The sequence below is a fragment of the Harpia harpyja genome, chromosome 3 (genome assembly GCF_026419915.1).
Source record: "Harpia harpyja isolate bHarHar1 chromosome 3, bHarHar1 primary haplotype, whole genome shotgun sequence".
NCBI classification, from domain to species: Eukaryota; Metazoa; Chordata; class Aves; order Accipitriformes; family Accipitridae; genus Harpia; species Harpia harpyja.
This window is the reverse complement of record NC_068942.1, coordinates 59993997-60010576: the sequence shown is the minus strand read 5'-3', so window position 1 is coordinate 60010576 and position 16580 is coordinate 59993997. Positions and strand designations below refer to the sequence as shown.

Below are 16580 nucleotides of genomic sequence, written 5' to 3'. Positions count from 1 at the left end.
CATTGCAGAAGTCAGACAACAGATGTCACTACAAGATGGACAGATGTTCTTAAAACATGTTGGGGGAGCTAGTGGTTAGCCTTCAATTCAGTAACTGAAGGGCATGAAGTATCCTGAAGGCACAATCCACTCCCTTTGTCTAAGTGTAGATTTGAGGCAGCTCAACATAGCAAGTGCTAAAAGGAAAGTCATTCTAGCCCTGTAAGAGAGGGGTAAGCAGGGGTAACAGTAGTGGTGAGAAAGCAGTAGTTACAGGGTGTTCAAAGTAATAAACGTGCTGAGATAAAACAGTACTGGAATCAGGTAAAGAATGAATAATTGGGAGAAAATTTAGTACAATGTTAAGTTTCAGCCATCAAAAAAATACAAACATTATTAACCTGGCTGGGTAGACTGGTGTTCAAAAAAATTCAAACTAAACCATCTCCTAAGTAGGTTTATTAAAAAGTGAGAGTGATAGTAAGGGAATTCTTGCAGCACACAGAGACAAATGCCCTAATGTTTCTTACCTGTTAGCTTATGAGCAGCTGCAAAACCAATGATATTTGCCTTTTACTGCTATAAAGGCAATATGAAGAGGCTTCTTTTCCCACCTCATGCAACTAAACCAAGAACTGCAAACAAAAGACTAGCTTTTGTTTTAGGTCAATATGGCAGAAGCAGAAGGAATCTGTTCCATTTTAGGCCCTGGTGGAAGTTTTAGAAATTTGCTATTGGAAAACCAGTTGAACCTTTTGACATATAGGCAGTTGGCATTTGAGAACTTCAACATCTAATATTTTTTTTCATCTCATTTTAATTATAAAACTTTACGTCCTTTTTTTAGTCATACAAGTACCCCCAAGTTTTATGCTTGGTCTCCTGCTTCCTTAAATTTTTTAGATGAGGGTATATTTCATATTTGCTGAGTTTATAGATACACATTTTCCTATTTAGATAAAGCATTCACATCTGCTTCCAGCATTATCATCAGAACAGTATCTTATGACCTGCACTGATAAGAGTGTGAGACAAGAGGTTTGAATGAGTGACTTGTCTAAAAGAAGACCACTCTGAAGGTACTTTGAGACATCTCAAAGGATAGGCTAAGGAAAAATGATATGGAGAATATGTTATCTTCTCACTCGATTCACTGTATGCACAACCACCTCTTGACCAGATTGTGGCTGTGATACTTTGAGATGTTATAGTTCAGTTTGCTTGCATTCTTCCATGAGAATTTGGTTCTGCATTGTCACAGCAGGAAGGTAATTGTTGACTGGGTCTTGAGTGCTTGTAAGAATCTGACCTAGCCCTCGGCTGATTCTCTGCCCGTAAGAGCCGCTGCTGTTTTTGGCTGAGATTGTCTGACCTCTGTAGACTTGAGCCTGATGCTCACATATACCAAACCTGCTTAGCAGGATAAACACATCTCTTTGGAAAGCTTTGGTGAAAATAGCATAAAGAAAGGGGTTGGCGCAAGAATTGAGTGGGTAGAAGAGTACCAGCAGAATCTTGGAATTGGTGACAGTTATCAGTGGTTTGTTCATAATGGCAGATAAAGCATGGAAAGAGATGGGAGCCATGCACACAAAGTCAGTGAAAATCAACACAGCCATCCGCTTGGCAATTTTGGTGTCTTTGTCCCCTGACTTGTACTGAGGATTTCGCACAGTTACATAGATTTTTATGTAGCAGGCACAAATGATGACAAAAGCAATAATGTTACATATTAAAACGAAGACAACGTAGGCTTCAGACACTGGTGTTTCAGTGTCCATAGGCAAGCAGATGCTGACTTTGCTATAGCTGCTGACGCCAACGAGTGGCAAAAGGGCAAGAAGAAAGCACGAGAACCACCCTCCCAGCATGATAATCAAAGCATGCCGGAGGCGAATCTTTCGATCTGGGCGCATGGCAAAAGTGATGGCATACCAGCGCTCCAGGGTGATCACAGTCAGTGTGTACACAGAAAGTTCACTAGCAAAGACCGTGAAAAAGCCAGCTGTGTTGCAACCAGGCCCAGTCTGCCACTCTATAGCATGGTTGTAGTACTCTGACCTGGTGTAGAGATCCACTGAAGCGATCAGGAGGAGGTATAGCCCCATGCAAAAATCAGCAAAGGCCAAGTTACACATCAGAAAGCGTGGTACGGTCAGTTTATAATGGCTGGTGAGAAGTATGAAAAGGACGAAAATGTTACCTAGGATGGCCAGCAGGTTCACAAACCACACCACAATCCTCAGAAACTGATATCCCATTATATCCTCACAGGGATTAAACTCATCAGGTTCTGGAGTGCATATTACGTCTTCATTGCCTCCGCAGACAGGATAGTCATAATGACTGTCAAAGGTCTGGACGTCTTCCATTTGAGGGTTCTTGAGCTCTTGGCCAAACCCAAGATTCCCTTCTCTGTGCTCTTCAAAAAAAATGTAATAATGGGAATTTTCGTGAAGATTTGTGAACTTGGTGTTTTTGTCATATGCAGTATCAGTGTGGTCTGTGTATTCTTCTGCATAATCTTTGTAAAAAAGACCTCCGAGAGCTTTGACTGATCTTCTCTTACGAAAGCTGTGACTGCTGCTCTGGTTACATGTCAGGTACTCCAGAATTCTGAAAGAGTAGAGGAGGAAATCACTGCTGGCATTTACCATCTGACTGGAGTGCAGTGAGTAAACAAAGGGAACACTTCAAAAGCAAATCACTGTGAATGAAAACATAGCTATAAAAATGTGATCAGATATATTTCTGTTAACAGAACATATAGTGAACAATAAGCTTGAGTGTTTCTGGGCTTTTTTTTAAACGATGTTTTTCCTTTCTCTGTTGCTGTCATCTATCCCCAGTAGTAATTTGGTTCGTTCAGCATCCATAATCCCTCTTCCTACTTGGGATCTGCATTCTTAGTAGGTAACAAGGCTTTAACCTGCTATTTATAACTTTGTAGATAATACACACAGTATTACTTTCCTTTTAATTTTTGCTTACAAATCAATTTCTTCCAGAACTTCCATCATTTAAATTTCTGTTCTATTTTCTGCAGGTGCTCTACAGCTAACTAGCGGTGTAGTGGTTGGGAATCCTGTACCTCATGGTGTGATGCACCTGTATTTGTAGTTGAAAATTGTTCATGCTTTTTGCTAGGAAAAAATTGCAATTTGGCATCAAATTTTTTGAGAACTGTGATCCACTGTCACATAACCATTAGCATTTCTCATTTCCAGTAGTCTAGAATACGAGATGGCTTACAACTTGAGATTGCATAGAATTCAGTCTGAGAAATTTTCATCTCTACTAATAGACATGCAAATACTTGCTTCTTTCCGTCATTAGATTGTGCTGGGTTCTTTCTGCACATTCTTCCTGTCCAGGTTTTGAATCTCTCCACTCTGTTTTATTTCTGTCCTCACTTTCCCAGTCTGTTCTAATTGTGAATGTTATTGCTTTGCAAGTTTATTATTGAATAATTCATATACTTATCATAGCATATTTTTAATATACTATGTATTCCAGCCACAAACACTGCAGTACTGAAGACTGGGGCTGTCTTCCTAAATCAGGGGCTGGCCTGGATAAGAATTCTCTAAACCTTATTGAACTTTGGAGAGATTTACAATGGATTTGCATTCTGCAGTAAAATTCTACTGCTAATCACAGTAAGTCATCCTCCCACCCTCCCCCCAGCAGGTGAGTCACTGTGTTGCATTAGGACACCTATAAATGTATTTATTTCTTTCCAAAAGCTATCTGCACCTCTTCTGATGGGAGGCTGGAAATCCTGCTGAAATGGAATTTGAAATAATCTGTCTACAAGGTTATTACAGAATCATTTATTCTGAGCTTTTCAGTTAGAGAACATATGAGACATGAGACTATAACCTCTCCAAAACTTCTTTTTCCAGGCCTTGTGAAAGTACATTCCCCCTTTTTTTTCCCTTTAATTCTGGGCTCAACAAAAGGAGGAGCTGTTGCAAAAGGTCCTACAAATTGTTATATTAAAAATTCTTTCTTCTCTCAGTTTGAAATTTTAATCTTTATTTCAAAGAATGTCCTCTATACCTAGAAAAATGGTCACAAAAGTGCCAATAGATGTAATTTTATATTAATATTAAAACATTGTCTTCACTTACATACTTTAAAATTGAATGTAAGTTAGTGAAACTCACCCACTGTTTTTTTTCCAGCTCTTGAAAGCACAGCAGTGACTTGGATATGATAGGTCAGCTCGCATTAGCTGAAGAAATACCTTTACAGCTGGTAATTTCTTTAAAGTCCACGTATTTTTGGCCATTAGTTCTTTAAGGCTTTCCAGTCCTTTGGCTGGAAGGTTAGCAACGGCTGTTCTAGAGACATCCCTAGGTAAAGGAAGAAAAAGACAAACGTCAGAATATCCAGTGACTGGATCAGAATTTTTTCAGATTCTCACAGTAATTGAGGGGTTTCATAGAATTCTATAGCAAAAATCAAATCTAGAGCAGGTAGGGATTTCATACCACTTTGCTAGGTTCTGATACCATTCAAATTCAAGTAGGATATGAATTTCTCCTGTGATTTTCTCTGTGTTTTAAAGCTCTTGTCTTTAATGTCTCATAGTGCAGAATATAGATGACAAAGAAATACTAGGACTTTTTAAATTACACCTTTCCAGCCAACCAGATACAAATGCATACAGAAAAGCAAAGTTTTAAAAATTCCTTAAAGAAATCACATCTTCCATTGGAAGAGCTATTTTCCTTTAGACCCCTTTAGACTCATTTTAACCTATTGGGATACTTCAATAGAAAGAAAGTAATTACTAAAACAATGTTCTTCATAAACTGAAATTAAAATCTTCTATCTCAGTCAATCCTGAAACTCTCAGAAAATTTAGTATTATGTTTGCTGCTGTTTTTCTGGTACTGAGTCTACCTCAGCAGATACATTGCATAGGTGATGGGGGAGGTGAATTTCCTTTAGAACTGCCAGGTGAATGTCATCTGGTCCTGTTAGTGTTTTCCACCCATTTTTTGTTTTTTTCCCAAAACCTCTTCTACTGATGCTTGAAATCAAGATGTTTTCTCAGAGCTAGACACTGTAAAGAAGTAAACCTATAAAAGAGGTTCTAGTGTAGGAACATTGTGTGAGCACTTTCATCATGAACACCCTAATAATAAATAATTCAGCTTTTTTCTATGCATTGTTTCCCAAGGTGCTGTTCTTATCCCTCTAGAAGTCTCACCCACTGGCTGGTTTCTTGTACCTAAAAGAAGATTATTACTAATCTTATGCTTTAACCAAATTTCTTCTAAACACTTGGATTTGCTCTGCCTTTTTTTTTTCTTTTGATTTGCTTGTATTTTTTTTTTAAATTGAGTTAGAAATTGCTTCCCCTTTCTGCAGGAGGGGTTTTTTACTTCTAATAGCTTCTTTGCTATCATACATATTTGAATATGGCACGACTAGTTGATTTCAACCACATAAACTTTTTTGTTCTTCTGGAGTCCTTTTTGATAGGTAGTGTGTGTTTCTACCAAGCCCCTGAATTGGCTCTTAGAAGAGTCCGAATGCTGCCTGCTATCATTTTATCTTTTAAAGAATCACAGAATAGTTGAGCTTCCAGATCATCCAGTTTGACCTCCTTGCTCAAATGAGGGTCACCTGGAGCAGGTTGCTCAGAGCTGTGTCCTGTTGACTTCTCAGTATCTCCAGGATTGGAGACTCCACAGCCTATCTAGGCAACGTGTTCCAGCATTTGACCACCCTCACAGTAAAGAAGTTTTTTTCTTAGGTTGAAATGGACTTTCCTGTATTTCGGTTTGTGCCTGTTGCCTCCCTCGCTGGACACCACTGAGGAGACCCTGGCTCTGTCTTCCCAGTTCCCTACTCCCCCTGCCCCTTTCAAGTATTTATACACATTGGTAAGATTCCCTTGACTCTTTTCCAGACTAAACATTTCCAACTCTCTCAGCCTATCCTGCTATGACAGATGCTCCAGTCCCTTAATCAACTTAGTGGCCTGCTCCTTTTTGTTTTTCATAATTTCCTCATTTTATAGAGCTCTCCTTCTGAAGCAAAACATCTTGGTAAACTAGATCTTTGACTAGATCTTACCAAGACAAGGCTGGCCTTTCAGCAACCCCCATGGGTCTCCATCAAGTCCTCATGGTGGTGGCAGCTACCTGCAGGAAGGGAACATGGTTAAATGCTGTGTGATGGGAGGTGATAAGACTTTTTGGAAGGAAAATGATACCTCACAAACTCTTGGGAGTTCTTTGAAGATGTTCTAGCACAAGCATATGGAGAAAGATGATCCTGTTTATACAATGAATTGGGATTTCTGAAAATCCTTGACAAAATCAGGTATCAAGGGCTGTTGAGGTAACTGATCTGTTATGTGACAAGGGGAATGGCCCTCCTGGATTAATTAAAAAAATAAAAGAGTTGGGGGAAAGCCTGGAAGCAGGTGGTAAGTTTTCATGCTAGAGGAAGAATGGAGAATTAACTGGTATCTGAATATACACATCATTTCAGCAGAGGACCACAGAGGCGAGGCCAGCGCTGGTACTACTGAAATACTCATAAACAGTCTGGAAAGAGAATGATAGTAGCTGCAACAAAACTTGTTTCTGACACAAAATAATACAAGGTATTGAAAGCTAAAGCTGATTGTCTAAAGAAGCAGAAGGATCCTGCAATACTAAGTGACTGAGCATTAAAATCATTGACATGATTCAATACTGACGAATGTAAAGTGCATTTAGGAAAAAGCAATCTTAACTGTACATGCATGACAATGGGGTTTAATTTGCCTAGCACTTGGGAAAGATCTTGGAGTCCTCTCTGCAAATGTCAGGTCAGTGCTATTTAGTAATGTTGAAGGGAAATAGAACGCTAAGAATTTGGGGGAAAGAAAGAGAAAATAGAACAGAAAAACTGCACTTTGTAAATCTAATATGACTGCATCTATAAATACTATATGCAGTTTACAGCAAGCACAGAAAGCTACAGCAAGGATGATTAAAAGTATCAAATTGTTTATATATGAAGTAATAACCTTTTCTCTTGGGAAAAGCTAGGACTGGAAGCAGTAGGAGACTATAGATGCCATGCGTATTGTAAAGAAGGTGATTGGGAGTGATTATTCACTCTTGTGAGACAAGTTTTGGGGCATCTAAGAATGCGAGACAAGAGACTTAAAAATGAGAAAAGGTATAATCTTTTCACAAAATTGCATCATTAAATTGTGAAAGTTAGTGCCATGACTCACTGTGCAGGCCAAATAACAAGGTAACAAGAAGGACAATATCCCTTTTTGTTTCGGTTTTATTCACAGTTGTGTCATGATCCCATCAGAAATGACTGGGCCGGCCTGGGGACAAGGGCTTGTGCCTTGGAAACAGCTGCAGAGAGGAGCCTCTCTGGGGCCCTGGGTGCACAGGAGAGGGAGCTGCAGCTTCTGGAGAGCTGCGAGCAGAAGGCAGCAGCCAGCCCAGGGCTCAGGTGGTGGAAACAATTTCCCAGGGAGCAGAGGGGAACATGCAAGTCTGTGGCAACTCAAAGAGTGTTCTCAAGTGATGTTAAAAAGTCTGAGAGAAAGATCTGTTCAGTAAGAAGAAAGGGCTTGGAAGAATTAGTTACAAGACTACATCATTCCTGTTCTATCTTACCGAATCTTTTGAAGTGTTTTATGTATGTGTATATGAGTGTGTATTTAAGCAGTTAGGTATTGCAGTTTTTATTTTCAAAAACTCTGCTTGTTTTAAACTGGGGGGCTTGGGGAGAGGGTACAGGCACAGCTGCCTTGAAGTTCCAGATGATTTAGGATTAATCGTGTTGCAGGGCTAACAATAAGTGGTTGGTCCCATCCATGGGCCATATTAAGCACAATGGCTCAGAAGTGTGGAAGTTTCCAAAATCCCCAGTTTGGGAAGTCCCTAAATGGCTGGTATGGTGTCTGGCACCAAGAGGTCTTGTGACCTCTCTGTACCACTGCTATTGTGAATGGAAAAGCCTTCTGGGAGTGTGGTGATAATTTGTGTCCCAGTGGAAGATACCTTCTTAGTTACCCTACCTAGGCCCACACTTTGTTAGCGACAAAGTGTGTGTCAACTGGCCAGAGGGATTGACAGGGGTTTTTTTACTTTACAAATCCAGTCTTGATGATCATCTATTCAGATTCACAATCTACTTCAAGCAGCATAGCAGCTGTCTTCAAACTAGAAGGCATAGGTTTGAAAAGGTTTTAAATTACAATTACTAATCTTCAGAGCAATGTGAATCCAAGTAGTTGGAGTTTGCAGACTGTAGCATCTGTGTCTACGTTCATACAGAAGACACATTTTCCTAAATGATTTCTTTGTTCTGTGTCATTGTATGATCAGTCTTGATTTGGGGCTGCTCAGAAAAATGGGAACTGACTGCAGTTATGTCAGCTTCATTAATAGCTAATAACATTGATAACTAAGATGTTTAAACACAGCAACGTTTATATTGCACAGAGGAGTGTCTTGCTACTACTACTAAACTATAGCTGGTACTCTTAAAGAAACACAAGAGAATGGGGAAGAGGTCTGATAGACTTGTCAAGAGGATCTGTCTCAAATTGAAGAGACTATAAAAGAGGTTAGGCAGGAAACTGATAAAATGAATGATAATGAGTCCTGAGGACTAGATGGTTTTCACCAAACAGTTCTGAAGCAGCTCAAGGAGGTCGAATTGGTAAAAGAGGTGTGTAACCTCCAACTTAGCCCCCTGCAGGAAGGCAGCAAATGAGCCACTAACTAATACGATATACCTGAGGGAAGTCAGCATGTAAAGGGCTTTTGTAAAAATAAGTCCTGCCTTACAAACCTCTCTGAGTGTTGTGATTAAGATCTGCTCAGAATCTCCTGGGAGTTCCACAAGGCCTTTGACAAACCCTTACAAAGGATGATACGGAAACCAGGCAGCCACACTCCTTGTGGGAGATGTCAAATGTTCAGGATTATGGTAAAGTGCTAGCAAAATTCACTTCTAGCCTAGATCCAAACCAGACTTTAGCATTTAAGTAGCTGTGGTCTGGACTCGCTCAGGTACTGGAAGTGGTCTGTCTGCAGTAGGGCAGAGCTCTCCAGCGTGGAGCATAATGGCAACCAAAGTGCACTCAACCAATTTTAACACTGTGGCTTGTTAGCAGTTTTGTTTTTTCCTCACATGCTTTCTTATAAATCTCCTGTGACATTTCTAGGCTGTTGCTTACCTTACATGAAATTTACATATTAGATTGAATGTTGCAGAGACATTGGCGAGCTTCAGATAAATGTGAGAATAAAACATAGCTTATGATTTAAGAGATGATGTTTTCCGAACCAACTGTATATACGATACAAGTGTTAAACAGATACTTAGCTGCTCAGATTTGACTTTTTTTTTTCCTGGGTTATTTTTTGGTCTAATTCTTCATTGTTTTTATGAAGTCAGAAGTTCAGAACTAGATATAAGGGATAATAGCTTTTGTCAATAAACATTTTCACAGCTGGAAATATGCAATTGTAGTATGAAATCAAGTAATAATGAGAATTTAAAAGACAGATAATTGAGAAAATGAGATTGACTGCATCAGTACCATTGGGAATTTTTACCTAATCATATACAGATTTCTGAGTACTGCAATACTACAATAGTTAAAAAAGCATAAAATATATAATAGATGGGCTTAGACTACAGATATTATTTCTACCTACAGAAAGATTCTTTAAATCTACAAATTCGCATTGTTTGATTAGCAGAATGCAGAGTGCCCGAAGACTTGCTTGTGCCCAGTGACAGGAACAGAACAGAACCTCGTAAGGTAGGACCCATTACTAGATTGGGAAATGATGCTTTAAAGAGCACTTCTGCTTTCTAAAGATAATTAATTACTCACATGTATCTTGTGCAACAGTTAGTAATGTTTTGAATTTGGACTGTATGTTTTTGCAAAAGCTAATTGAATAATGAGCCTGATTGTATTTTTGTTGTACTCTGTTGAACTTGTGCTGTAGGCAGCAGCTCTTGTTGGTGCATTTAGTACACCAGGTCCGTGGAGTTGCTGAATCCTAGCCAAGATTTCATTTTTAGGTGAAGAGCAATGTACTGTCATTATACTGTTGAAACAGTTTTCTAAAGAAAGCAATCTCTGTATACATCCACATACATCTGAATATACAGCAGTGACAAAGGAATCGGAATTATGGGCATCTGTTCTCCTCTATTCAGTGATCACACTCCCCACTTCCTCTGCTATTGTAAACTGCAAATTTAAAAAAAAAAAAATTACCTAACTTTTTAATACCTACTTAAATATACCATCTAACTAGGTGGTCTGAGAGCATGGCCAAACTCACATAACATACATATAGCCAAGGCACAATTCTTTGTAGTTAAATCTTTCTCACTGGTTTTCTTTAAAGCCAAAATGGAAGAAAATTACCCTGTTAGGGTGGATCCAAGGTCAGTATTTCAGCCTTTAAGTTGCTGTTGCTGCTGAAATCCTGATCAGAAAAAAAACAGTAAATGGTAGATCTGTGGGGCAGATGTTCCAGCAACTGTAAATTCTTATTTCACTTCAAGAGGGCATAAAGGGAACTCCAGAGACGATGAGTTCTGCCAGCTTGGTAGGGAGGCAAGACAGAGTCTCTTTTTTGAGCTCCATAAATGTTCCTTTTTTTTCTTTTTTTTTTTTTTTTCCTCCATACTGCTTCCACTGTAAGCAATGCCATTCATTGCCCCAGAAAAAGGAATATTTATCTTCAGGTAATTGTTTTCCACAGAGTTAATTTTCAAGAGGAAACAGTATTGTAAGTAGAACTTTCTTTTTGAGGAAGATGCAATGTCCACAAATTCCCATGCCAGCTAACAATAGCTAGATGCCTGAACCAAAAATGACTTGGCTTATTTTAACAAATTATTTATTAAGTTGTTTATACTACCAAAGGGGCATATGGAAGGGCTGTATTGGTCAGACTTCTCAGGCTATTATGCAAGTTAACAAATCTCTGGTCTCTATAATTAGCTCATTAATATTAGTCTTGATGGTACAGTGCGCGGGTGTGTGTGTAATAAAGCACCAATTGGAAGCACGTTTCTGCTTCCTGTGGGAGATTTTAATGGCCATCGACATGACAAAACAATAAATAGTAGGGTTTCACTCAATTTTCATTCATTTTTGTAATGAATTTCATTCAGCCTTCTTAAGGCAGTGCATACTTGGGAGTTTCAGAAACTATTTTGTTCCTGTTAATTCCTGAATGTCAACTAAGAGATCTGTTCAGGTGGAAGGATTCTGCTCTAAATTGTTGCTGGAAGATACCTCGCTTTATAACAAACCTTTCCTATGTCACACATGCAAAATAATTCCTGGTTATCCATGGGTAACAGAAGTCCCTAAAGCTGCTATTTAAATTAAATTAAAATTTAATAATATGTTGCACCCTTCTGTACTGGTTTTGGCTGGGATAGAGTTAATTTTCTTCATAGTAGTTAGTATGGGGCTATGTTTTGGATTTGTGCTGAAAACAGTGTTGATAACACAGGGATGTTTTCGTTACTGCTAAGCAGTGCTTACACAGAGCCAAGGCCTTTTCTGCTTCTCACCCCACCAGCGAGTAGGCTGGGGGTGCACAAGAAATTGGGAGGGGACACAGCTGGGACAGCTGACCCCAACTGACCAAAGGGATATGCCAGACCATAACATGTCATGCTGAGCAATAAAAACTGGGTGGAAGTTTGCTGGGGCTGCTGTTGCTCAGGGACTGAGCATCGGTAGGTTGGTGGTGAGCAATTGTTTTTGTTGCATCACTTGTTTTTCTTGGGTTTGGTTGTTTTTTCCCTGTCTTTTTTTTTAATTATTAAATTGTCTTTATCTCAACCCATCTTATCACTTCTACCCTTCCAGTTCTCTCCCCATCCCACTGGGTGTGGGGGTGAGCAAGTGGCTATGTGTAGCTGAGCTGCAGTCCAGGGTTAAACCACAATACCTTCCTAGGATCTGTAGCTTAGGACTAGCAAGTCAAAGGATCATGATGTGAAATACTCTGACTTTTTTAATTGCTGTTGATTTACTGTATCTTACATGCCATTTTATGCCTTCTGCCTTTGAGAAGCAATACCTCTCTCTCTAATGTCACTATAGTACCACATCTCACTCTAATTATAAATACTACTAGGACTATTGTTAGCCATGGAGGTATATCGTTCTAATGGGAGATGGATAACTGGCTCTTTAGACTGCAAATGTGTATTGGGTTTGCATGGCAAGGTTTTGGTAGCAGGGGGGCTACAGGTGTGGCTTCTCTGAGAAGCTTCTAGAAGCTTCCCCCATGTCTGACAGAGCCCATGCCAGCCGGCTCCAGGATGGACCTGCCACTGGCCAAGACCAAGCCCATCAGCAATGGTGGTAGCGCCTCTGGGATAGCATACTTAAAAAGGGGAAAAAAACCCCTGTGCAACTGCAGCTGGGGAGAGGAGTGAGAACATGTGAGAGAAACAACTCTGCAGACCCCAAGGTCAGTGAAGAAGGAGGGGGAGGAGGTGCTCCAGGCACTGGAGCAGAGATTCTCCTGCAGCCTGTCATGAAGACAATGGTGAGGCAGGCTGTCCCCGTGCAGCCCATGGAGGTCCACGGTGGAGCAGATATCCACCTGCAGCCTGTGGAAGACCCCACGCCAGAGCAGGTGGGTGCCCAAAGGAGGCTGTGACCCCGTGGGAAGCCCGTGCTGGAGCAGGCTCCTGGCAGGACCTGTGGACCCATGGAAAGAGGAGCCTATGCTGGAGCAGGTTTTTTGGTAGGACTTGTGACCCTGTGGGGGACCCACGCTGGAACAGTCTGTGCCTGAAGGACTGCAGCCCGTGGAAGGGACCCATGCTGGAGCACTTTGTGAAGAACTGCAGCCTGTGGGAAGGACTTGCATTGGAGAACTTCATGGAGGACTGTCTCCTGTGGGAGGGACCCCACGCTGGAGCAGGGGAAGAGTGTGAGGAGTCCTGCCCCTGAAGAGGATGGAGCAGCAGAAACAATGTGTGACAAACTGACCACAACCCCCCATTCCCCGTCCCTCTGTGCTGCTGCGGTGAGGAGGTAGAGAAAATTGGGAGTGGAGTTGAGCCTGGGAAGGAGGGAGGAGTAGGGGGAAGGTGTTTTGAGATTTGGTTTTATTTCTCATTACCCTACTCTGATTGGATTGGTAATAAATTAAATTAATTTTCCCCAAGTCGAGTCTGTTTTTCCCATGATGGTGATTGGTGAGTGATCTCTCCCTGTCCTTATCTCAACCCACGAGCCTTTTGTTATATTTTTCTCTCCCCTGTCCAGCTGAGGAGGGGGAGTAATAGAGCAGCTTTGGTGGGCACCTGGCATCCAGCCAGGATCAAGCCACCACAAAATGTAAAACATGTCCTGAGATCAAGGATATATATAGGTGGGCTAGCACATAGAAGATTAGAAAAATTTCATTTGAGAAATCTAACTTGAAACACTGTGAAAACACAGAGTGAGAAGGAAGTTCTTTACAGCTATATATGCATGTCCTAGTAAGTCATCTCTAGCCCCTAAACCAAGAGGTTTCATGTAGTTCACATACATCAAAGCTAGCCCTTGCAGAGTGAGCTTACCTGGCAACATTATTATAGCATATGATTACCTCACTACCCTTCACAGCATGTCCTTACTTGTTCACCTGTCTAGCATAACAACCACCCTGGTGCTTTAAATACCCAGCAAAAAACTCCAGGAGTCAAAATCTGTGCTGCCGCAAGCTCTCACCTCCCTTAGACTTAAGATCCCAAGTGCTTTATCTTCTGCCATCCCTAGGAAGGAGCTTTTCAACCCATTGTGCCACCTGTGGCCTCAGAGGGAAGATGTGCAGTGAGCCGTATGAGACCCCAAACATAACAGGAGAGTGCACCTTGCTTTGAGACTGTGTATTTATTGTGACAAAGTAGTATCGTAATGGAAATATGGTGTCCAGGTAAAGTTATGTCAACTGAAAGGTGTCTTTCTGGCCAGGAACAAAATGAGAAAGGGCTTCTCTGGTGCCATGTGCAATATTAAGAAAAAGGTCTCGTTAGCCAAATACTCATGAAAAAGGCTTACTCAGCACCAACACAGTCTCTGTCACAGTTCTACAACAATGAGCATCTTAGTTCAGGGGTGGGTGGCCTAAGCCCTCCTGAAAGCAGAAGTGGTGGAAATGAAGGCGATCCAACTAGTAAGGAGGAAGAGGAGCAACAGCCTCCACAAAGGCTCCCTGAGCAGGTGGTTTAACAGCCCCTTTGTGAGCTTTTTCATGTTTCCCTCCTGATCTGTTGCCTTCTGCTTCCAGAACACCCTCTTTTGCTCTGCCTAGATGGCCAGTTCTCCTCCTGGTGGTGGACAGACCATGGACTTGACCATGCTTTTCTTATCCAGAATGTGTAACTTTTAAGACCTGGTCAGAAAACACTACCTTCTCCCTGCTGTCTCAGGATCTGGCCACTCATGGCACAACTGAGGTTTATCCCTCAGGTGATTCAGTGATAAGAAGAAAAAAAAAATAGGCATGTCAGTCCTTGACAGTATCTGGAGGGACACAGTGGGGTGTGTTAACTGCCTTATTCTTCTCATACACACCTGCATCCCAAGGACTTTGCAACTTCAAATGAAGAGGCCTGGACTAGTTTCCTCCCTTTGCAGACCCTCTGGAGAGAAGCACTGGGTGGGATGGCCCACCAGCTGGCAGGCAGACTTGAGGTGAGAAGGTTGTGACATAACGTTATCCCTATTGACCTATGTAGCACTGCAGCAGCTTTTTGCAGAGGGAAGTGAAAGCAGTGAGTGAAGGGGAAGAAGAGCTAGCCTGCATGTCCTTGTGAGGATGACTGCGTTGGTGCTTCCCAGCTCCATCTTTCTGAGCTGCTGCAAAATGGGGTAGCTGGTGGTACATCAGGTGACACTGGGAAAGTGACGATGACTTTAGGAAACAGACAAAATGTCACCCCAGTGTGACAGAAGTGGTTTGGCATGATTTGCTGTTGGAATGACTGATTATTACAGACTACCCCTCCAATGTCCAATTATTTAAGGTACCTGCTTCAGAAGTATGACTCCATGAATGGTCTGTGCTTCTCTCTCCCCTCAAGACGGTAAAAGGAAAACCTGATACTCCCCAGAACTGGTCTTGGACCCTGTTCCCAAGGACTCTGCTAACAACTCCAGTGCACCCTGTGGTAGAGAGTGATGTGGAGGAATGATGTGTCCCTGAAAGGTGGGCCCTCAGCCAGATCTTCCTCTTCACCCCACAAGACAAAGTAATTTAGATGACTGAAGCAGAAAACAGGTTACCATTCACAGACCTTGCAATGCATCTGACTTGAGATGCAGGGGACAGAGAGAACCAGAGATTTGATGATGACCTTGCCATCAAAGGTCTGTTGCAGCTTTGTACAGCAAGGACACAACTCTTCTTAGCATAAAGTGGTTATGACCAATACAACTTCTACTGTAGATTGCTATGTCACTGGCAGCCAGCCTGATTTTCTGGAGTTGGAAAGATTCTGGGAGAAAAATAATGTCTTTGCACCTTTTTGTTATTATAGCTAGTTACTAGGATTCCTTCTGTGAACAATACACCATTATTCTGATACAAATATGTTGTTTTCCTGAAGAGCAGAAAGTAAAACTGATTCTTACATGGAGTAAGCACTGCTGGCACCATCTGGTTTTGCAGTGGAGGAGGGAATCCCACTTTCAGCACTTCAGTTCTCCTCGTGATCAGTCCTATGCACTATGTTACATGCTAGCTTATTTGAGTCAGGGAATATAATTCTTCTTAAAGTTCTTAAAGTTTTTTGTTTCATTCTCTATTGTGATTCCTAATTTGAGTGAAGTGTTCTCGGGAGGACTATAAAATCAGACTGGAAGCCAAATTACATGAGAAAGAAGAAAAGACAGCACCAGAAGTAACTTTATACTGTCTAAAATTATTTTTTCTTCTCTGTTTCAATTTCCTTTACATGTGTGCTACTAGAGTCCTTAGTTTGTATTACAGTTGTACTACAGTTGTACAGTCATAAGACAGATTGTAGTACAGAATCTTTCAGAAGAAAAATTGGTAGGAACAGTATTTCTAATGTAAGATGCAAGTATTTTTTAAACCAGTTCCCTAAAGCACAGCTTTTGCTGCTGATAACTCTTTTTGTAAACATGCCATTCCCATCCCTGCTGCTCTGCTGCTAATAATGGTTGGAAAGAAAGTGCAACCTAAAATAATATTATTTTTAAAGCTTTCTCTACTTCATTTTCTCCTACTTACAGTAGAGTTGGTCCACTGTGCACTCCCAGAAATGCATCGTCATTGATAACTTCCAGGTATTTGTTCTTGTGCAGATAGCTGCAGAAACAAACAAAACACAGTGATTCGGAAATAGTTATCCATAGGTTAAAGAAGATCTTTTAGTTTACTTGCCTAAGCAGATCTACAAAAGCAATAAGGGCCATCCTATCCCAACAACATATTGAAGCATAATCAGTTACTTCATTTTCTGTGTACCCAAGGAACAAAATACAGGTTTGCCATTTTGAAAATAAATTAAATTCCTCAACAAATAATAAATAAATAAATATG

The 16580-nt window shown here is 40.9% G+C and overlaps 1 protein-coding gene across 1 annotated transcript in view; it reads right to left on the bottom strand.

Moving 5' to 3' along the window:
- Positions 1-232: 232 nt before the first annotated feature.
- The window catches only part of TSHR (thyroid stimulating hormone receptor), a 78579-nt gene continuing 62231 nt past the window's right edge, over positions 233-16580 (bottom strand). Inside the window, exons 8-10 of the mRNA XM_052782920.1 lie at positions 16269-16346; positions 4149-4337; positions 233-2595 (exon numbers count right to left, since the gene is read on the bottom strand). Coding sequence (XP_052638880.1) covers positions 1185-2595; positions 4149-4337; positions 16269-16346 — 1678 coding nt within the window. The 3' untranslated portion in view covers positions 233-1184. The remainder of the gene's footprint in view (positions 2596-4148; positions 4338-16268; positions 16347-16580) is intronic.